We start from the raw sequence: 21,834 nt of genomic DNA on the forward strand, positions 1-21,834 counted from the left end.
TCTTTAGGCATGGAGTGGAGAGGATAGAATCTTAGGTTGTTAGCATGAAATGTCCCATTGCCTCAGTTGAAAGTATTTCAGCGAGCAGCGCTTATTCTCAACTCTCATGAAACCCATACAATGTGCGTAGACTAGGCCATCATTGATTTTACTCAGCAATAACTTTATGTGGAAAGACTTGTGTGTGTGTTGAATGAGTAAATAAATAAAAGATCAAATATCTGAGGTTTGTTTTCCATGGTGACATTTTTTTCTGTAGCAAGCTATTTATTTATAACCATGCTGGTTTGCATTTTCCAGGAAGGAATGCAGCTCATTTCAGAAAAGCCTGAGACGGAAGCCGTGGTGAAGGAAAAACTCACTGGTTTACATAAAATGTGGGAAGTCCTTGAATCTACCACCCAGACCAAGGCCCAGAGGCTCTTTGATGCAAACAGGGCTGAACTTTTCACCCAGAGCTGTGCAGACCTGGACAAATGGCTACATGGCCTGGAGAGTCAGATCCAATCTGATGACTATGGAAAAGACCTTACCAGCGTCAACATCCTGCTGAAAAAGCAACAGGCAAGTGGACAATGCAGCTACATACCTGGGCCTGTGTCTGTTTTACAGCCATTACCCTTAAACGACAGGTTACCCTTCCCCCCCACCCCCCAAAAAATGGAATTATCTTTCAGAGGGCAGACCCCTTGTAGAACAAGCTTCCCCTGCTGGGCAAATGTTCTGGAGCCCATTGGCATCAGTGGACCAGCTAGCTTTGTTGTGAGGGGCTGCATTCAGCTTCAGTGAATCATTTTTGGAGATTCTTTCAGTGCATTTGCCCATTTCCAGATGGGTGATGTACACACACAGCTTGCCCACACCATGCTGAGTGTTCAGCAGTTTTTGACCAAAAATAGCATGATCCCCATCCTCTATCATCCCTATTCACCAGTCTTACCCTGAGTGACTTTTTTTTGTTTTCCTCAAAAGGAAACATTTTTTCCTCAAAAGGAAACATGTTTTCCTCAAAAGGAAAAAGTCCTCAAAAGGAAACATTTTACCAATGTGGAAGAGGTGAAACAAAAAATGACAGAAGCACTAAAGGACATCAACATTGATGAATTCAAAAACTCTTTTGAGCAGTGGAAAAAGTATCTTGATTATGTGTATTGCATCAGACAGAGTACTTTGAAGTTGACTGAAGTTTAACCCTTTGCACTTAGATGTCCCTTCATCATAAATTGAGCAAAACACTCTGTTGTCCCCTCTCAGGACATAAAGCAATTGCTGGTGATTATACAAGGCAAACTTATGCCAGCACAAATTTTTAAAAATGTATGTGTCCTTGAAGATTTTCATTCAGCTGCACAAAAAAGCAAATAAAGAGATGGAATATATACTGAGATATGATCAGTCAGTTGAAAAGTGGTTTTCGGGAATCATGAGTGTGTCCTTCCACATCAGACTGGACAGTAAATTACATATTAATGTGGGAGGAAGAAAATGAGATTGTATTATCTGCTCAAACAGAAAAATACCAAGAAGAAGACGTCAAACAACTTACTGTTGCACAATAAGTATCAATGAACATGCAGTACATGTCGGTAACTCTTTCACACATTATCACATGTAAGAAAAATATCGATAAAATTTTGGATTTTTTTTTGTCATAAATAAGTTCCTCAATGCCCAAAATTCCATTATAAACCAAATACATTACCATAAAATAGTTTCAACGCTATACTATTTGATATACAGTGATTCATTTTCCATTATTTCATTAAGAAGTGCGGTCAAGTTACTGATAGGTGATATGCAAGATGTCTCCAAGTGCAGCGGGTTAAATATGTAAGGATAAATACACACTTTTAATAAATAAATTCCCATTTTTGGGGGTCTCCCTTCATAGTCTTCGCCTACCCACTGTCTTTTGTGTGAAGAGGTTTTAACCCTGACAGCATCTTGGAACATTTCCAGAATCAACAAGAAAAACACAGTATTAGTAGGAATATTGAGTATCTTCCTGGAAATGCATTTTTCAAAAATAATTTTCTTGGTTGGAATTATCACCATTTAACAGTCACGTAAGCAGTCATTTCATTTAATTCTGTATTTTACATGAAGGAAAGTAATATTTACTATTAACTGCTTGATATGTGACAATTATCTGAGTTGTTCAAGGTAATTTTTAGATGATAAAAGAAATGCAGCAGGTTTGTTTTTTGTTTTTTGTGGTTTTTTTGCATTGGAGTCTTACTCTGTTGCCCAGGCTAGAGTAGTCCAGTGGCATGCTCACGGCCACCGCAGCTTCGACCTACTGGTATCAGGCAATCCTTCCACCTCAGCCTTCCAAAGTAGCTGGAACTATAGATGCACGCCACCACGCCTGGCTAGTTTTTTAATTTATTGTAGAGACAAGGTCTCACCAAGTTGCCCAGACTGGTCTCCAACCCATGGGTTTAGGCAATCCTCTCACCTCGGCCTTGCAAAGTGCTGGGATTACAGACTTGAGCCACTGCACTCCACCAACAGTTTCTTTTTTTAACAGCACAGTAGAGGGCCCTAAGGGCAAATGAATGTACCTCCGATTTATAATAAAGACATTTCCCCTGAGTTTGAGAAAGCAAGTCCATGACAGAATCTTTCTTTCACTCTCCTGGCTTTGCAGCTTGTGGCCAAGTCCTAGAGACCCAGCATTTCTATTTAGAACCAGTCACTATAAAAGACAGTCTTTGCCACATGCTGAAGCTTGCTGCTTTTCCGCCCTCAGATGCTGGAGAATCAGATGGAAGTGCGGAAGAAGGAGATCGAAGAGCTCCAGAGCCAAGCCCAGGCCTTGAGCCAGGAGGGGAAGAGCACTGATGAGGTAGACAGCAAGCGTCTCACCGTGCAGACCAAGTTCATGGAGTTACTGGAGCCCTTGAGCGAAAGGAAGCATAATCTGCTGGCCTCCAAAGAGATCCACCAGTTCAACAGGGATGTGGAGGATGAGATCGTGAGTAGACCCCCACTGCACGCGTGGCTTTTCCCTGAACCGTCTCACCTCCCCTGCAGCCCACGTTCTCAAGTTGAGCTCTGTTGAGCTTACCTTGGGCTACAGTGTTGAGCCGAGCTGTCAGAACCCCTGCTCTGTGTGTCCTAAGGTTTCCTTCCTACCTATACAAAATGCAACTCCCTTGTTCCACTCATGTCACAGCACTTTTTTTTTTTTTTTTTTTGGTTGGAGTCTCATTCTGTTGCCCAGGTTGGAGTCCAGTGGCACACTCATGGCCACTGCAGCCTTGACCTGCTGGGCTCAAGCAATCCTTCCACCTCAGCCTTCCAAGTAACTACAACTACAGGCATGCGTGCTACCATGCCCAGCTTTTTTTTTTTTTTCTTTGAGTCAGAGTCTCACTCTGTCATCCAGGCTGGAGTGCAGTCTCCCAGCCACTGCAGCCTCAACCTGCTAGGCTTAGGTGGTCCATCTGTCTCATCCTTCCAAGTAGGTGGAACTTCAGGTACACACCACCACGCCCAGCTAATTTTTTAATTTATTGTAGAAACAAGGTTTCACCAAGTTACCCAAGTCTTGAACCCCTGAGCTCAGGCAGTCCTCTTGTCTTTGACTCCCAAAATGCTGGGATTCCAGGTGTGAGCCACCACGCTCAGCCAGAACAGCACTTTTGAAATAAATAATGAGGACTCAGCAAGTCTGACCTTGAGGATGAGGTAAAGTTTGGAAGGCTAACCCTTGCCCTGTCTCCAAGAAGAAGGGCATGCCTTTCCAGCCTCAGACAGCCTTTCCAGTGGGAATTAGCATACTCTCTCTGAAGCAGACCCCCCTGCTATCCCTGGCTGCTCTTGTTTGTGTCATTATATTTGTTCTTTCAGTGGTTCTGACCACTTACTTACAATTCTTTCCAGTTGTGGGTTGGAGAGAGGATGCCTTTGGCAACTTCCACAGACCATGGCCATAACCTCCAGACTGTGCAGCTGTTGATAAAGAAAAATCAGGTAAACATTTCTGCTTTGGCTAGCTCAGTCTGATAGATAATTGATCCAAACTATGAGACAGAGAATGTGAGGGAGCTTTGAAGGTTTTTGATTTCTTCTTGACCCTAATGGCCTGACATAAACACCAGGCGGTTCCATTCCCACACAGACCCTCCAGAAAGAAATCCAGGGGCACCAGCCTCGCATTGACGACATCTTTGAGAGGAGCCAAAATATCGTCACCGACAGCAGCAGCCTCAATGCTGAGGCGATCCGACAGAGGCTCGCCGACCTCAAGCAGCTGTGGGGTCTCCTCATCGAGGAGACAGAGAAACGCCACAGGCGGCTTGAGGAGGCACACAAGGCCCAGCAGTACTACTTTGATGCAGCTGAAGCTGAAGCGTGGATGAGCGAACAGGAGCTGTATATGATGTCTGAGGAGAAGGCCAAGGTGAGAGAGGGTTCCAGCCCTCCAGGAGACGAGGCGGGAAGCATCCATGCCCCAGCAGAGCCTCAAACTCATACCCTGGACTTGTTTAATGCTGGTGACTCTGGAATTTCCCTTGTTGCCTTTGAGTGTCAAGGGGTTATCAAGGCCTGTAGAAATGTCTAAAATTTGACTGCTGATTCTCCCTTGATCCAAAATTTTCTTCTCTGAATCCTTGCTTGTCATTAAGACTAGATTCATCCTGTCATCTTTGAAATTTGCCAGTTTTTCTTGCTCTCTATTTAAAGATTCCTGAAACTTTACAGCATAGAAGATGATTTTTGAGACCATCTGAAAATATTTTAAGGTTCCAGATTGCTACCTGATAGACCGTAAGGAGTTTCACCTAGTCAGGCACACTTGGTTCTCCTGAGCTGTACCTCTCTACCTCAGAGGGGCCTTATTCATTTTGCATTTTCCTCAGGTTCATCTTCACAGAGGCTCCTATGGTACAGTCCGTATGGATGCTCTTGGAACTTCTGTGTTCCACTACCCACATCACACTTCTGGAGTTTTTTTTGTTTTTGTTTTTTGGGGTTTTTTTTCCCCACTGATCCTTCCTCCTGCCCTTCCATTCAGTTGGCTTGTTACTCCTTAAGGTTGTTTTTTTGGGCTGGAAGGGACAGCTGTGGTTGTGACAGTCCCCTGTCCGTGCAGGATGAACAGAGTGCTGTCTCCATGTTGAAGAAGCACCAGATCTTGGAGCAAGCTGTGGAGGACTACGCAGAGACGGTGCATCAGCTTTCCAAGACCAGCCGGGCCCTGGTAGCCGACAGCCATCCTGAAAGGTGAGCACCATTTTGTGAAGGTGAGACCTGGCTCTCAAGTCCTCTCAGGGGGGTCTCTTACTCACCCCCGCAGAAAGAAAATGGCAGCATCCATTGTGAAGTACTGGTAAAGTGAATCTTTTGGAAACATTTTAAAAACCGACCCAGTAGGCCTGTTGTGAACGATAAGGGTGAACTGTTTTAATAGGTAATTGCTCTTATGGGTTAAATATCACCTGTTGGTTAAGGCCCTGTTTAAAGATTATTGTTGTCATGAATCAGAAGTGTAGATTGACTTGTACAGATACAGATAATCAGAGCACTTCCCCTGGGGCTGAAAAAGTCATCCAGTTTAGGAAAGGAATGATTAGTTTTAAGAGGAGTAGTTGGCAAGAATGCATAGACATATAAAATAAAAGGGAACCCAGGAAGAACAAAATGATATCACCCACTAACTCATATGTCAAGTGCTTAGAACTCCTTTAAGAGAAGAAGACTTGAGTGTGGTACTTGACAGGGTACCAGGCTTCTGTATTAACTTCCAGAGAAGTTTTAGGCTTCCACGTAAATGCCTTTCATGACTCAGGAAGGATAGAATCAGTCTTGTGTGTTTAACCAAGGCAGGTTGGGGGAGATGATGTCAGTGGCTGTGTTGGTCTACGGCTGGTCCATGACCTGATACTGGTCCAAGGCCTGTTAGGAACCGAGCCTCACAAGCAGGAGGTGAGCGGCAGGTGAGTGGAGCTCAGCCTTCTGTGAGATCAGTGGCAGCATTAGATTCTCATAGGCACATGAACCCTGATATGAACCGCACGTCAAGGGATCTAGATTACATGTTCCTTATGAGCTTGACTGTACATTCCTCTCCCCGCAATCCGTGGAAAGATTGTCTTCCACAAAACTGGTCCCTAATGAAGAAAGGTTGGAGTTGGCAGGTCTAGGGGGTCCTTAAGATGTTCATTATCAAGCTTTCCAGGAAAGTAGCCTTCCTAGTCTCCAGGGATAGACACCTGTTTTTCAAGATTGTTACTCTGGGGGGACGTCAGAGGGCTGGGGGGCGTGGTGTCCTGACTGCACACTCAGGACCTGCAAAGCGGGAGCAGCTGGTCCAGCCCTTCCAGCAGGGAAGAGCACACCGCCCAGAGAAGGTAGAGGCCGGTGCATGCTAGACAGGTGTATCATTTGTTCCTCTGGCAGCAGGGCAGCTGAGGAAGGAAAACTATTTCTGGATTTTGCATAAACTTTTAACATCAAAGGAAATCCTGCCTTGCAGAGCCAGCAGTGTAGAGTTAGAGTTTCTCCTATTGCCCCATCTCCCCCGCCCCGTCATTTCATTCAAGATGGCTTTCTGCCTTAATCATTGGATTTTTGTTTACATATTGGCCCTTCCTTACTTGAAATTGGGGCCAATTTCAGAGTTTTGTTTTTCGGGCTAAGCAGGTTACCCAGAGTTTCCTGGGGAAAATGTGATATAACATGCTCTCCCATTATCTCCACCCCATTTGTTTTTCCCCTGAAGAAAATGGACATTTAGGTTCTCCTCCCCCCCATTGCCCCCTCTTTTTTCCAGTGAGCGTATTAGCATGCGGCAGTCCAAAGTGGACAAACTGTACGCCGGTCTGAAAGACCTTGCCGAGGAGAGGAGAGGCAAGCTGGATGAGAGGCACAGGTTATTCCAGCTCAACCGGGAGGTGGATGACCTGGAGCAGTGGATCGCCGAGAGGGAGGTGGTCGCAGGGTCCCACGAACTGGGGCAGGACTATGAGCATGTCACGGCAAGTACTTGGGCAGCACATGAGTGGTTGTGCAGTGGGTGAGTGTTTGGAAGGCCTCATCTGTAGAGCAGATGACATACCCTGGACTGAAATTGGAGGTCATGGCATGGTTTGATCTCAATGAGGTGTTTTTATAAACAGGTGACACTAACTTAGGTTGGCTAAACTCTGTGTGCCCCCCCTACCATAGTGAAAGGAGGCAGAGGTAGTGCCCCTGCTGCAGCGAGCAAGAGAGAAATCTGATGAATAAAGAGGTTCTAGAGCCAAGATCTGCTGTTCTTAAGTCATGAGTATTACGGGTTACATCTTGCTTAGAGGCAGCTGCTTTCCAAAAGTCGTTCATGTGATCAAGAAACGCTCACAATGGTCTCATTGATCTCTTTGTTCATCCCCGTTTCAGATGTTACAAGAACGATTCCGGGAATTTGCCCGAGACACAGGGAACATTGGGCAGGAGCGCGTGGACACAGTCAATCACATGGCAGATGACCTTATCAACTCTGGACATTCAGATGCTGCCACCATTGCTGAGTGGAAGGACGGCCTCAATGAAGCCTGGGCTGACCTCCTGGAGCTCATTGATACAAGAACACAAATTCTTGCTGCCTCCTATGAACTGCATAAGTTTTACCACGATGCCAAGGAGATCTTTGGGCGCATACAGGACAAACACAAGAAACTCCCTGAGGAGCTTGGGAGAGATCAGAACACAGTGGAGACCTTACAAAGAATGCACACCACATTTGAGCATGACATCCAGGCCCTGGGCACTCAGGTGGGTGGGGCAGCTTCTGGGGATGGGGAGGGTGAGGGATGGAAAGAAGGTTTTCTCTCCATAGTGCATCTGTGTGCATTTCTGTGTATCTCCCATTCCTTGACTCCTAAAAACATGCTCCAAAATAATTGCCCCAAATTGAACACATATATGCATACAGGTGCACACACCTTGTAATAATGCTCCATTTGGGAGTACTTACATTCTCCCAAATGGAGCATTATTAAAAAGTTCTACATTTGCTCCATTTGCAAACATCAGATGACTGTCCCCATGATTAAAATAAATAAACCAGATGCATACACAGATTTATACAAATTATAGACCTCAACAAGAGTTTATATTATGTCAGCATATCTACCCAAAATAATGCTTTCTCATTTTCCATCAACCAGGGCCTGAGTTATGTATCTGGAAAGAGAAAAAGCAGGACTCTAACATTTTAATATGCCTGACATATTTCCCCCCAGTATAAAATGACTAACACCGAGGCTTTGTTTAAAAAATGTTTGACAGAGTAATAACAATAAGAATCTAGTGTAATCACTCTCTGGTTTCCTTTCTAATCTCTGCAGTTTCTTGTTTAGTCTTATACTTCCTAGTTGAAAAATAAATTGCATTTTTTTTCTTCTAATTTCTTGGTCCTAGAAAAGAAGCCAGTTTTATTAAAGATGCCATCCCTGAGTATGTAAGGGCTTTTGTTCTTATTTGTTAAGAGCGTATTGATTATCTAGTGCATGGGACAGCAAAACTTTTCTGGTAAAGGCCATTGCAGCTCTGCCCTCTGCCACTGAAGCATAAAGCAGCCATAGACAATGTGAAAATGAATGGGTGTGGCTGTGTTCCAGTAAATCTTTATTTTACAAAAACAGACAGCCCAGATTTGGCCTCAGGCTGACCCAGTCTAGCTCCTCCGCCTGTAGATAGCTTTGGTGTACTTCGGAGTTTGTTTCTGTGGAGGGACCACCTTGGCTGCCACTGTCTCCCACGTCCTTTTAATTCCTGCTACTCTCTGTGGTTGCAAGTTTAATTTGCCTCTCTAAGCTTCAGTTCCCTAATGCTTTGAGGATCGAGATACTGCTTACAAAATGTTTTATAAAACATAGTGAGAGCTCTGTAAATGTTTTTTAATTATTGTTATACAACAAGAACTTAGGGAAGCTTTTGGGATGCCTAGAGAAAACACCTTAGCAGCTCAGGTCTTTGCACCTGTAAGACCATTCACTTTTAAAACTGCAAGAGACTTGTGAAACGAAGTTGTTCTCTTGTTTTCTTACCATGTGAGGTGCAGAGGTGAGGGATCCCAACAAGGGTCCAGAAACATCCAGGACCAGAATCCATTCTGACAGTCTGCACCTCACCATACCTTATGGGCTAGACCTTTTACAGCTGTGAAGGGATGCGTGCCCCCACCTCTGCAAGTATGGAGTTGACCCGGGTTTATTACTGCAGAATAACAGGGCAGAAACATGTGATGTTTCCTCCTTGGTCATTTCCTCTTGTGCCCCCTTGACCTGCCACCATCTCCATTCCGGATGGGGACAGGAAGAAGTGACACAGTTTTACACCCAAGGATGGTCTTGTCTTCAGTGAGCTATGCAAAGCAGCAGTTAATTTTTGTGGGCGTTTTTACTTTTTCTGCCCTCTTTCATCTTACTTTTTATTGTGAGGGCAAATTTAAAACAACCATAGGCACAAAAATAGGTGTTTGGAAAGATATAGTTAGTTGTGTAGGAAATTAACTTTCCCAGTAATTTCCTAAGAACTTGCTCATTGTAATTTGTTATACCTGAGCCATAATTAAGGAATAACTACAAAAGTCCCTTAGTTTATGGAAATCAAATCCCAGTAGAAACCAAATAGCATTGGTTCTTCATTGCATCCTTTGTAGAAACTTCTTTTTCTTACCTATCATTACCTAAAGTCCTTTTGTGCAACCTGGGCGTCAGTAATTGATAGAGTGTGGATGTTTGTCACCTCTCCCAAAGCCCTAGTGCTGTTCATTCCCACCCCTTTTAGCTCACCTACGTCCCCCATGTAGCATTTCTCCAAATATTCCACTCAGAGACATCTAAAAGCTCTTGTTGCCCCGAACTGTTATCTAAAGACTTCTTTGATCACACAGACTTGTCAGTAAATATTGACTTGAGCGTCCATTCCCCCACGTGTTTATCTTTAACTAGACATTGTATACATGTATGTCATTACTGATGTTATGTATTTTATGTAAAACACGTGAAAAGGAAATTTAAATGTAAAATAGCTGCAGTTATTAGTTTATTATAAAGACATACCCCCCCTCAAAAAAGCAAAAGAATATTCTGGGTTTTTCCTTTTTTTTGACATGGAAAGTAGCATAGTATGCACATTTTCTTGCACTTGCTTTTTGCACTTAGCTGTCATCTTGGAGGGCTTTTCATATGAATATGTAGCTCACTTTCTCATGCTTTACACAGCTACAAAGAAGTCCCTCCTGGATGCATCATCATTAATTAAGCCATTCTTTCATGGATGGGCATTTACTTCTACTTTTACAAACAGTGCTGCAGTAGATAGCCTATGCATATTTCATCTTCTAAGTATGCAAGAATATATGTAGAATAAATTCCCCAACGTGGGACCTTAAAGTCAGAAGGCATATGCATTTTCAATTTCCATGAATACTGCCTATTTACTTTCGAAAGGGGACTGTGAGCCGGGCTCGGTGGCTCAGCCTGTAATCCCGCACCTTTGGGAGCTGAGGTGAGTGGATTGCTTGAGCCTGCAGGTTCGAAACCCGCCTGGCAGCGAGACTTCTTCTCCACAATAAATAAAAAAATCAGCCGGGCGTGGTAGTGCATGCCTGTAATTCTGGCTACTTGGAAGGCTGAGGCGGAAGGATCGCCGGGGCCCAGCAGGTCGAGGCTGCGGTGGCCAGGAGCAGCCACTGCACTCCAGTCTGGGCGACAGAGTGAGACTCCAACTCAAAAAAAAAAAAAAGAAAGGGGCTATGGTCTGTTGCACTTCTGTCAACAAGGAAGGAGCTCCCCAACACACATGTCATCAAACTGGGCTTTTTGCCAACTACTAGATGACATGTTGCAATCTCTCTGTGAAGCATTTTGTCATGTTTAAGACCCCTTTGCATTTCCTGCTCTCTGAACTTCCTTTCCATGCCTGTTTTTGTGGTGGTTTGTTGTTATTTTTCTTTTCTTTTGGTCACTGTCATAACTGAAAAAGATAACTCAACAAAAATACATAGATGTAAGTGGAAACGTTTATGTACCAAATCATAATTCTCACTGTTAATTTTCAGTTTTGCCAAGTGTGTGTTGGAATTTGACTAGTTCACATTTTACCTCCTTGTACATCAGATGGCGTGGTTTTATATTGTTTGAGTAGTAAGTGTCACATGGCAAGAACTCTTACAGGGATATGTTGTTTATGGCAACATCACATAGCATTGAGAAGTCATTTTCTTTTTTCCTTTTTGAGTCGGAGTCTCAATCCATCACCTAGGCTGGAGTGCAGTGGCACACTTATGGCCACCCCAGCATCAACCTGCTGGGCTCCGGTGATCCTTCTGCCTCAGCCTTCCAAGTAACCAGAATTATAGGTGTTTGCTACCATGCCCGGTTAATTTTTTTTTTACTTATTGTAGAACCGAGGTCTCACCTAGTTGCCCGGGCTGGTCTTGAACCCACAGGCTTAGGCAATCCTCTCACCTTGGCCTCCTAAAGTGCTGGGATTATAGACTGAGCCACTGAGCCCAGCTGAGAAGTCATTTTCAAAGTGTGCTTTTCTGGACAGTTTCATATTCATGATAAAAACATGTATCTGTATTCTGAAAAAGCAGATTAGGTATTTGTTTTCTAAAGTATGTCTAGGTACATCTCACACTTCTATCCCAAGCCACCTCCAGGGGACCTTTCCTGACTCAGCTCTGCCTCCTGTGTTTCTGTAGCATTTCATTTGTTTTGTCATCTGTACAGAATGTAATCATGTCGTTCAGTAGGTTTTTAAAAAACTTAAACCTCATGACTTGGATCTCCCCAAAGAAATTGAAAGCTACTTGGGGAGTTAGGGGCCACATTTTGACTTGGTGCGCTCTTAATATGTGAACAGAATGGAAGAGGAGACTGAGTTGATGGTGGAAACACCACAGTGAGTTGACCTGCTAGTGTCCTTTGTGGCTTCACAGGTAAGGCAGCTGCAGGAGGACGCGGCCCGCCTCCAGGCAGCTTATGCGGGTGACAAGGCCGATGACATCCAGAAGCGGGAGAACGAGGTCTTAGAAGCCTGGAAGTCCCTGCTGGACGCCTGTGAGGGCCGCAGGGTGCGGCTGGTGGACACAGGGGACAAGTTCCGCTTCTTCAGCATGGTGCGTGACCTCATGCTCTGGATGGAGGATGTCATCCGGCAAATCGAAGCCCAGGAGAAGCCAAGGTAACACTCCCAGCCTTCTGGGCTCACTGACCCTAGGCTGATGGGTAGAAGGGATCTTCCAGAAAGAAGCAGGATCCTTGAGAAAGCAGTTCTGCCCTGAGAGCTTTGAGGCCAGAGCAGGGATGGAGAGGTGCTTTGGGAGAGTAGTCGCAGCTCCTGTTGCCACCTACACTCCATCGCCAGGGACCATTGGGCCCAGAGTTGTTGAGCCCTCCCTGGTTCTCCCCCAACCTGACCCCCATGTTCCCATACCCTCCCAGGCCTTCCTGTGCTTGAAGTCGGACCTCGGGCTTCAAGTACCACATACCGTGGGTGTGACTGACCATCTTACCTTCTCAATGGGATGGTTTTTCTCACTTCTTCTTCTATGTCTGTTTATTGGATCCAAACCCACTCTATCCCTTCCCATAAGCGTGACTGAAGGTGCCTCTTCTCCTGTGTACCTGTATTAATGGTGTCCTGGGATTATTTCATATTTCATATTTGTTTTGTATTTTTGGCTTTGTTTCATGCAAATGAGTGAAGAGAAATTGGTAGATGACCAAGCAGGTACATATATAACCTTCATTCTCCTCTGTCAGCTCCCACCCCCACTGTAATTGAGAAATGAACTATGCACAGAAGAAGAAACATTTTTATTTCTATCTTGAAAAAGCAGTTGCATTCCCTGGATCAGTGTCAATAGGTCCTAACCCAGGAGGAGCTCTCATAGCCCTTCCAGTCACTACTATCTGAGCTAGTCCATTGTGTATAGCCTCATGTCTGATAAATAAGGAGGCTGTATTGGCTGCTCTTGGGAACAGACATCTTGAGCCTTCAGAAGCCAACTCATCAGGGGGCGATCGGGCGCCTGTTCTTGCCTCTGTGCCTTCTGGAAGACAGTCTTTCTGAATTGCGTTTCTAAGTACCAAAAAGTTTGAACAGAAACCTAGTGTTTTATTTTGCACCCACCTCGAAACCATTTTGAATTATTTTTGATTACTAAATATTTGATTACAGAGCTGGTCCTGAGAGATGCCGTCATTGTGCTTTGGTTCCAGTGGCCCAACCTGAGCTCAGACCCGAAAGGTCCTCAGACAGTTTCCTTCAAATTAGGCATGGGTTTTAAAACCTGTACATTTATTTGAAAAGCTTGAGCTCCTAAAGGAAGTATTGTTTGTGTGGTTATAGGGATGTATCATCTGTTGAACTATTAATGAATAATCATCAAGGTATCAAAGCTGAAATCGATGCACGTAATGACAGTTTCACAACCTGCATTGAACTTGGGAAATCCCTGTTGGCAAGAAAACACTATGCATCTGAGGAGGTAGGATGCTACTTGGCTTTGGGGCCACGGGGTAAATGTAGCTGGAAGTAAGATATAAAATGACTTTAGTGTGTGTGTGTGTGTACACGGACGTGCGCGCACACGCACACACATACAGAGAAATATATATTTACATTCATACACACATGCACATGCATTCAAAACTCCTTGTTGTTTTCCTGTGTGTCTAAAATAATACAGTGCAACCCTCTGGGCCCAGGCCGTTAAGTCTGTGGTGCAGAGACAGTTTTTTAGGGCAACAGGTTGAAAAACAGTCTGGCCTACCTCCTTCATCGGCACTCTAATTTCTAGTTGACACCCTTGTCCATTGCATAGGTCCTAGATCAGTTTGCTCTTTACTGTGGGTAGTTACTGATTCTGGTTAGATGTGATGGTCATGGAGAGGTAAATGGGTAGTTCAGTGTACGGCCCCCTGCACGGGAATGGGTATCCTTCCAGAGAGATCAGGGCTTTGCCCCTCTTACTGCCCATTTCATCCTGAATGTGTTCACTGCAGGGAGTCCCGAGTCCAGCAAGGGCCCAGTGCACTCTTGGCCCCCTCCTGATGAAGCAGCTCGGGGCAGTACCCTGCATTTCCCCAGCCCTTCTGGAAGGAGCATTGCCTTGCTTTTCTTTCTTTTCCCAGTACACAGATAGACTGGGCAGTCCTTAGAGTTTCCTGGTTTAATGGTGGTTCCCGCAGAAAATGTATTTTTCTTGTATGAAGTGACCCATCAAGAGGATGTGGTACATTCTATTAAGATGTCCTGGGACTCCTCCTTTCTACACAGATCAAGGAAAAGTTACTGCAGTTGACGGAAAAGAGAAAAGAAATGATCGACAAGTGGGAAGACCGATGGGAATGGTTAAGACTGAGTAAGGATGTGCTTCGTTTATTTTGCTGGTCTTTGGGTTTTCGTGGGAAGCATGCAAGTGTATTTTTCTGCTTTAACTGATGTAATGTTATCACTTAGTGGTTTTTGGAATTCTGGATGCTTTTTTAGTGTCCTGTTTCAGCATTTTATGGGCAAATATTTCTTTCAAGAAGCTTCCTGTGGCATATTCATTGTTTTCCACCCCATGGTTGATCTCAGTGTCATAAGTGGGAGCTGGGTGTTCTTTAGGGATGACACAGGGGTGACAAGTCAGCACCCCCATGGGAGAGTACAGATAGAAGTCCCTGTTCCCTCAGTTGTCTTCAAGGACAACTCTTTAAAGGTGGAAAGTTGACTGGATAGCCTCCGATTTGGTGTTCTTAATAGGTCAATAACATAATAAAGCTAACTTGTTTTAAGCTTTTGCTGTGAACTGGGCATTGTTCTAAGTGTTTTTTATGTACTTCTCTATTTACTCTTCACAGTGACCCTGTGAGGTAGATTTCTATTTGTAGTCCTCATTTTATAAAGGCATATGTGAGCCAACACAGGGTTTGGAATGTATAGTATTGGGAATAGCATTGCATAATTGGCAGGGACACTAAAAGTAGCCTAGTTCAAGTGTTGTTTCCCATGCTTTGCCATTCTGTGTTGGTGCTCTGGGCTCTGTCCTTACCTTAACCCCACCCGTGCACATTGTGGGTGCTTACTAGAAACCAAACCTAGAGCCCTCAGAAATGGCACTTTTAACCATTCTTCGCATGAAGATTTGGTCTGTACATTTTTAGGATTCAATCAGCAAAACCCGTTATCACACACTGTGAACTGGATACCAGGTTGTACACCAGGGACACAGTGGTGACATGCATGGTCCCTGACTTGTAGAGCTGACAAGTCCCTAGTGCACAGGTGGCATCTTCTCCATGTGGCTGTGTTGGGGGCTACTGAGGGGCTGAAAGGAGATAACTGACTGGCTCCTGGGGACACTGATGCTGCCCGTAGTTGATTTATTACCTGAGGAGCCCCAGGCATTGCTACATCAAGCGCAGTGGAAATCAGTGTTAGCATATGCAACACCAGGTTCTCACTTGCTTTATCATAACTGTCGTGGAGCTAATGCCCCATTTCCTCACATGTGGAGCAACAGAACAAAAGCCTCAGCCCACATTGTCCACAGCTTCCATAGCATACTCTTATCCTTCTCTCCCTTTCACACCCCTGAAATAAAACAACTGCCATCCAACAGAGGGTGATGGATGAATGCCTGTTCATCCATGTGGCGTGGCTAGGTGTAGACTGAATCCCCAAGGCTTAACTCGTGAGGTAGGACTGAGTGAGCAGAGTGTACATTCTAGGTCTGCACTGCCCAGTGTGATAGCTACTGTCCCACATGTGGCTCTTGAGAACTTGAAATGTCTCACATTGAAATGTGTGGTAAGCATGTGCAATAAGTATGAAATTCACATTGCATTTAGACTTAGAAGAAAAAAGATTGTAACAGAATTTGATAATTTTTATAGTGATTACTTGTTGAAATGATAATTTTTTCTATATTGGGTTAAATACATTATACTACTACAAAGTTAATTTCACTTGTTTCTTTTTACTCTTTTTCTCTTATTTTACTTTTTTTTTTGAGTTGGAGTCTCTGTCGCCCAGACTGGAGTGCAGTGGTACACTCCCCGGCCCAATGCAACCTCGACCTGCTAGGCTCAGGCTATCCTTCCGTCTCAGCCTTCCACATAGCCGGAACTACAGGTGCATGCTACCACGTCCAGCTAATTTTTGACTTATTGTAGAGACGAGGTCTTGCCAAGTTGTCTGGGTGGGTCTCAAACCCACAGACTCAAGCAATCCACTCACCTCAGCTTCCCAAAGTGCTGGATTGCAGGCTGAGCCACCGAGCCTGACTTTTTTTTTTTTTTTTAAATTAAGAAACAGGATCTCACTCTTGTCACCCTGGCTGGTGCCGTGGCACAATCCTAGCTCACTGCAGCTTGAACTCCAAGGCTCCAGTGATCCTCCTGCCTCAGCTTTCTGAGTATCTAGGCGTACAGAGGCATGCCACTACACTCAGGTAATTTTTTTTTTAAGTTTTTTTTAGGAAATTGGATCTCACTGTGTTGCCCAGGCTGGTCTTGAACACCTGGGCTCAAGCTGTCCTCCCACCTTGGCTTCCCAAAGTGCTAGGATTACAGGTGTGAGCCACTACACCTGGCCTTCTGTTTACTCTTTTTAATGTGGCTACTGGAAAAGTTAAAGTTGCACATGTAGCTCATGTTAACACTTATGTTGGACAGCACTGATCTAGACGATAAACTGGTTGTGCAGGTAGCTGTCACCAGAGGGCATTGTACTGGGAGACGAAGTCGTTGGTGACCGCCAGGTCACCTGGCGGCCAGCACGCACTCACTCTTGGTACCCTGTGCAGTTCTGGAGGTCCATCAGTTCTCAAGAGACGCCAGTGTGGCCGAGGCCTGGCTGCTTGGACAGGAGCCGTACCTATCCAGCCGAGAAATCGGCCAGAGCGTGGACGAAGTGGAGAAACTCATCAAGCGCCACGAGGCATTTGAAAAGTCTGCAGCGACTTGGGACGAGAGGTTCTCCGCCCTGGAAAGGCTGACAACAGTAAGTGGCCGCCAGATGCTGGAGTGCTTTGCTTGCTGGTGCCGTGGGCAGCTTCTTCCTGCTTGCCTTTTAGACCAAGTTTATACAATTGCTCGGGTTTTTGTTTGTTGTTTTGTTTTTAAAGCAGTAAACATCTTCTTGAAGTCCCTTGGAACAGGACTTGGGGAGAGGGTCAAGGCCGCTACCCTCTATCACCTTCTGAGCACGTGGATTATGATCACTTATAATCGCTTCCTGCCTGGGAACTGATTTCATGGTGTTTGCTTTTCTCTTTTTGATCTGCCTTTCTCCTGTATCTCATAGAAGTTTTGGTACCAAGGGGGCCCAACCTTACAATTTTCTTCAGAATTTCAGAATTAGAATCCCCATCACATAATAGCTTGATGCTACTCCATTGTAAATTCCCATTCCTGGTCATCTCTTCTGCTGATATAAAGGCCTTAGAATAGGGCTTGTGCTCTGGTGTTTCTTCTCCTGGGACTTTTGCACTCCTGTTAGGAAGCTGATTCTTTGCAGTGCACAAAAATGGTGTTTCTTTCTAATTTCTTCTATTCTGGGCATTTAAAACGTGTCTGCCTACTTTTGTGTTAAAACAGTATTTTTGGTGTGTGCCCGTGGCTCATGAAATGGTTTCATTTCAGTGAGACTGCTCTGCGGCTTTTGTATGTGTTATTTGGGTTTTGGTTGGACACATTCCCACCACAGCACAGGCGGCTTCCTTGAGAATTATTGCAGCTCTGTCTCTGGTGTCTGAGCTCTCCTGGGGATTCCAGCACAGACCCCCAGGCTCAGGTACTTTCCTCCTTGGCAGAGTTGAGGGCTGCATAGAAGTCAAACCCGAGCTCCCAGGGGTCATACCAACAACTCACAGGAATTTTGCCAGCCCTTAGAAGAGACCTTCGTTTCCTACAGTTTTAGGTTGTAGCTGCAGTTTCTAGGACCCCCGTTCCATTTTACTTAGGATGTGTTAGAGCTTCTGGTTGTCTGATGTGATCTAGTTTAGATAACAAGACAGGAGGACTTCCTGGGTTCCTATAGCCTGGCCTTAAAAGAGGCAGAGTTTCGGGCTCTGCTGAACATCACTGTGTTCCTCCTCAGTTGGAGTTACTGGAAGTGCGCAGACAGCAAGAGGAAGAGGAGAGGAAGAGACGGCCGCCTTCCCCTGAGCCGAGCACGAAGGTTTCAGAGGAGGCCGAGTCCCAGCAGCAGTGGTGAGTCACAACAGCCCCAGAGGCCAGAATCTTAGCCTCGGTGGCAAGTGAGGTTTATGGAGCATCTTTCTGAAGCCTTGCTTTGCTAGGCCTGACCACATGCCCTTCCTGTGAATTGCTTCTGTGGCCTATTCAGAGTCTGAATAATCACCCCTGAATAACATTTGAGGACTGACTCGCCCACGGTCATATATGGCAGAAGTGGAATGTAGATAGCACACAGAAACACTTGGAGTTTCCCTGTGGTTAAATCGATGAAGTGAACTACCCAGACTTCAGGCTGGTGGTTTTGTGGTTGATGCTTTGGGAAAGTTCTGAGTGACTTCACACAAAGGGCAGAAATTATTCTCTATTTCCAAAAGGTATATCATTTTGCCATGGGAAGAGCTCCATGGCAGCCCTGATGCTGCCTTTATTTGGCATAAGGCTTGGGAGGGGGCATCCTGTAGTCTATTTAGAGTCTGTTTGAAACACTTGGATGTTTCAAATTTTTTAAAAATTGCATTCTGTGCAAGGGTTGCTTATGTTTTTTGAGAGAAAACTTGTAATAAAATTGAGTGATGTTGTTCTCCCCACCCTCTCCTGTTGGTTTCCTCTTTCTCTTCTTCCCCTCCTCTTCCCTTCCCTCCCTTCCCTCTTCTGTCTTTTTTCCTTTCTCTGCCCTCACCTAACAGGGATACTTCAAAAGGAGAGCAAGTTTCCCAGAACGGTTTGCCGGCCGAACAGGGATCTCCACGGGTTAGTTATCGCTCTCAAACCTACCAAAACTACAAAAACTTTAATAGCAGACGGACAGCCAGTGACCAGTCATGGTCTGGACTGTGAAGTTCACTACTATTTGTCAAGAACCATCCTTTCCAGATCCTCTTGGTTTTGGCTTTTTGACTTCCACTTCACCCAAAATGTTGAAAATTTTACTTAACTCATAGCCTTCCTTCTTGGTTTCATATTTGTTTGCATTTAATTCATGTTTATTTGAGTCTCTTAACTGATGGATGCCCAGTTGCCTTAAAGCACCATACTTATTTTTTGTTTATTTATTGTGAGCTCTTTATTAAGATCTTACAGCGAAATCCTTACATGAGTAATTGAAATGAAATTAAATGAGATTACAGCATAATGAAGAAGAAAGCTAGAATCTAACAGGTACGACACATCCAGTTATACTAACAAGGCACAGTACTGTGCTGTATGTAGCCCCCTTTCAGATGTTATTAACCTGCAATAGTTTACTAGTAACTAGGGAGACCTGGTGTATGAGGAAGGAGACAGTCAATACTAACATTCAAACCTGAAGTCAGCTGTGTCACATTCCATAAAGGATGTATTCATTGATTGGAGATGACAAAAAAATAGAAAGTCAGATGTACTCTGGAAGCTATTTCAATTTTAGGTACACAACCTCAAACGTTTTGAGACCCTTGGGTCATTATTCCTTTTGATAAACCGGTTCCTCTCTTCCTTTGTTCTGCCAAGTCCTGAATTGAGAACCGTAGCTTGCCTGCAGCAGGTGTCGCAGCTGGCCTCAGGAGGGAACTGCCCGCTGCTGCCACCTCCGCCTCACTCACCCTGGGTTCCGCCAGGCTGCGGGCGCAGCAGGTGATAGCAGCTCCTGGCTTGTTTTGGAAGCCTGCCTACCAGACTTCCATGCCTCTGCATTCAGTCAATGACTTCAGGGTGTCAAACTGTGTTAATTTTTTTCCAACAAACGGAACAAAAGCCATTGTGGTTCATCCTGCTTACTTGAACGCTGCACTCGGTGGACCGTGCCAGGGAGCCCTCACACGCCTCCCGCTTCAGGAGTTATGGTGGCCCAAGTCTTTGTAGACAGAAGCTCCGTTGTATGTCTTGGGTGAATCTTCTGAATCATCCTTCGTTTTCTCAAGACTTTTTGTGGAATTCTCTGGGGCGGGGGGAGTCTTTTAGGATGGCATTTCTCAGGCCACCAGCTGGGATTGAACATGTTTTAACAGAAATCCTCTTCCTTAGAAAGAAAAGCTGGTGAAAGTGGCGATTTCCTGGTACTGATAAAAACCAAACCAAATCCATATTATACATCGAAGCCTTGTGAGACATTCACTTGCTCATTTGCCATATTTAGATGTATTAGCGGAATCAGAAACCTGTTTTGATATGTGTTCTCCATGAGTTAAGTCTGATGTGTCTTTTTATTTCATGATGCATGTCTTTTTTTTTCTTTTGTCAGGATAACATCATATAGCATCTTGTTTGTTTTTCCTTATCTCTATGTACATATCTATCTACCTGTGACTGTAGATGGATATATAGATAGATGCCAAGCTTCTTATGTTCCGGGGGTGGTGTGCAGCATTATTGGGTCTCTGCCTTAAAACACACCAAAACTCATTTTAGAAAAAAAATTGCTGTTTTGTCTTTAGTCATCAGGGAGCCCTCACATGTGTTTCTGGCTCCAAATTATATTATGTGTGTCATTGATCTATATGTATATATGTGATGTTTTCATATATATATGTGTGTGTTTTTAAATTTTGTATCATCAGGACCGATACCCAATTTTATGCTCTTTTGTATTTAGAAATTTCCCTTTAAGAAAACCATATAAGCACACAAGAAAGGAGTACTGTGATGCTTTCAGCATCTGCTCCCATGCCTGTTTTTAATCTAGATTTTTAAATTGTAGCTTGCCAGAACAAATTTTTAATTACAATTGGATTGTATTGGAAGAAGAAGAAAGCCTTTTTGTTGTTTTGAGTGATGGTGCAGAGACTCAAGTTAATGAACTTGAAAATAGCATTGCTTCGTGCACTTTGAAAATCAATCGGATGTTTCCTGTGCTACTAGTTGTCACGTTGCATCTATGTTCACCTCCCGATTTAAGTATCTCAAGTGTGCTCAGCCACTAAAGCACTCTGGACTAATCGCTAAAGAGAAGCAACATGGGGGGACGGAGCGGGGTGTATTCTCATGTACCCATCATTTGATCATAGCACTATGATTTGCTTTTGATGTTTGTCTCTAGTGGTGTGTTGTCTGTTGGCATGCTTAAAGCACATGTCCATTAAAAATTCATTTTGTTCCTTTTATTTTCCTTGTTTTCTTGGTTAGTGGTTCATTTGCATAAACATTAATTATCTCTGCATACTGGTTTGGGGTTTTCTCTTTCCTTCTAACTCTAAAGAAAAATTTTTGCTGCAGAATTTCCCTCAGAAGAGGCTTCCCTGGCCTTCATCTACCTTGAAGTCCTACCAAGTAGACAAATTGTAGCCCTTTTCAAGCAAACATTTCCCTTCCCAGGTCATTGCTGTCACCAGCAACTTCCAAGTCAAACCTGCAGCACTAAATTTTTTTTTAACCTGGTTTCTGTACATACTAACCCCATGTCTCTCTGGACTCACACCTGGCTCAGGCCTTCCAAACCAAACTCACACTTCCTCCTCACCAGAAGTTTCCTGAAGTCTCATACTAGAGGAAATGTGTCAACTTTAAAATTCACTCACATTCCTTTGACTTGGGATTTTGTGTTTTTTGGTTGTGTTAGTTCCCCTCCTGCAAATCTCCTTTAAAAAGTGAAGAGAAGCCGGGCTCGGTGGCTCAGCCTGTAATCCCGCGCCTTTGGGAGGCTGAGGTGAGTGGATTGCCTGAG

General features: G+C 44.4%; 1 protein-coding gene across 2 annotated transcripts in view; it reads left to right on the forward strand.

The window, feature by feature from the left end:
* The window catches only part of SPTBN1 (spectrin beta, non-erythrocytic 1), a 168,996-nt gene that overhangs the window by 139,186 nt on the left and 7,976 nt on the right, over window positions 1–21,834 (forward strand). The window contains exons 19-31 of one of the 2 annotated variants that reach the window (XM_008047968.1): window positions 301–564; window positions 2,753–2,977; window positions 3,889–3,978; window positions 4,127–4,408; window positions 5,102–5,232; window positions 6,782–6,986; window positions 7,387–7,761; window positions 11,942–12,186; window positions 13,357–13,495; window positions 14,287–14,371; window positions 16,802–16,998; window positions 18,097–18,209; window positions 18,884–18,947. In XM_008047968.1, the coding sequence (XP_008046159.1) occupies window positions 301–564; window positions 2,753–2,977; window positions 3,889–3,978; window positions 4,127–4,408; window positions 5,102–5,232; window positions 6,782–6,986; window positions 7,387–7,761; window positions 11,942–12,186; window positions 13,357–13,495; window positions 14,287–14,371; window positions 16,802–16,998; window positions 18,097–18,209; window positions 18,884–18,947 (2,415 nt within the window). Of the gene's footprint in view, window positions 1–300; window positions 565–2,752; window positions 2,978–3,888; window positions 3,979–4,126; window positions 4,409–5,101; window positions 5,233–6,781; window positions 6,987–7,386; window positions 7,762–11,941; window positions 12,187–13,356; window positions 13,496–14,286; window positions 14,372–16,801; window positions 16,999–18,096; window positions 18,210–18,883; window positions 19,246–21,834 lie in introns of those variants that run through there. The other variant, XM_021707515.1, reaches the window with a different exon arrangement.

The sequence above is a fragment of the Carlito syrichta genome, unplaced genomic scaffold, assembly GCF_000164805.1.
Source record: "Carlito syrichta isolate Samal-C Ts95f unplaced genomic scaffold, Tarsius_syrichta-2.0.1 Scaffold119772, whole genome shotgun sequence".
NCBI classification, from domain to species: Eukaryota; Metazoa; Chordata; class Mammalia; order Primates; family Tarsiidae; genus Carlito; species Carlito syrichta.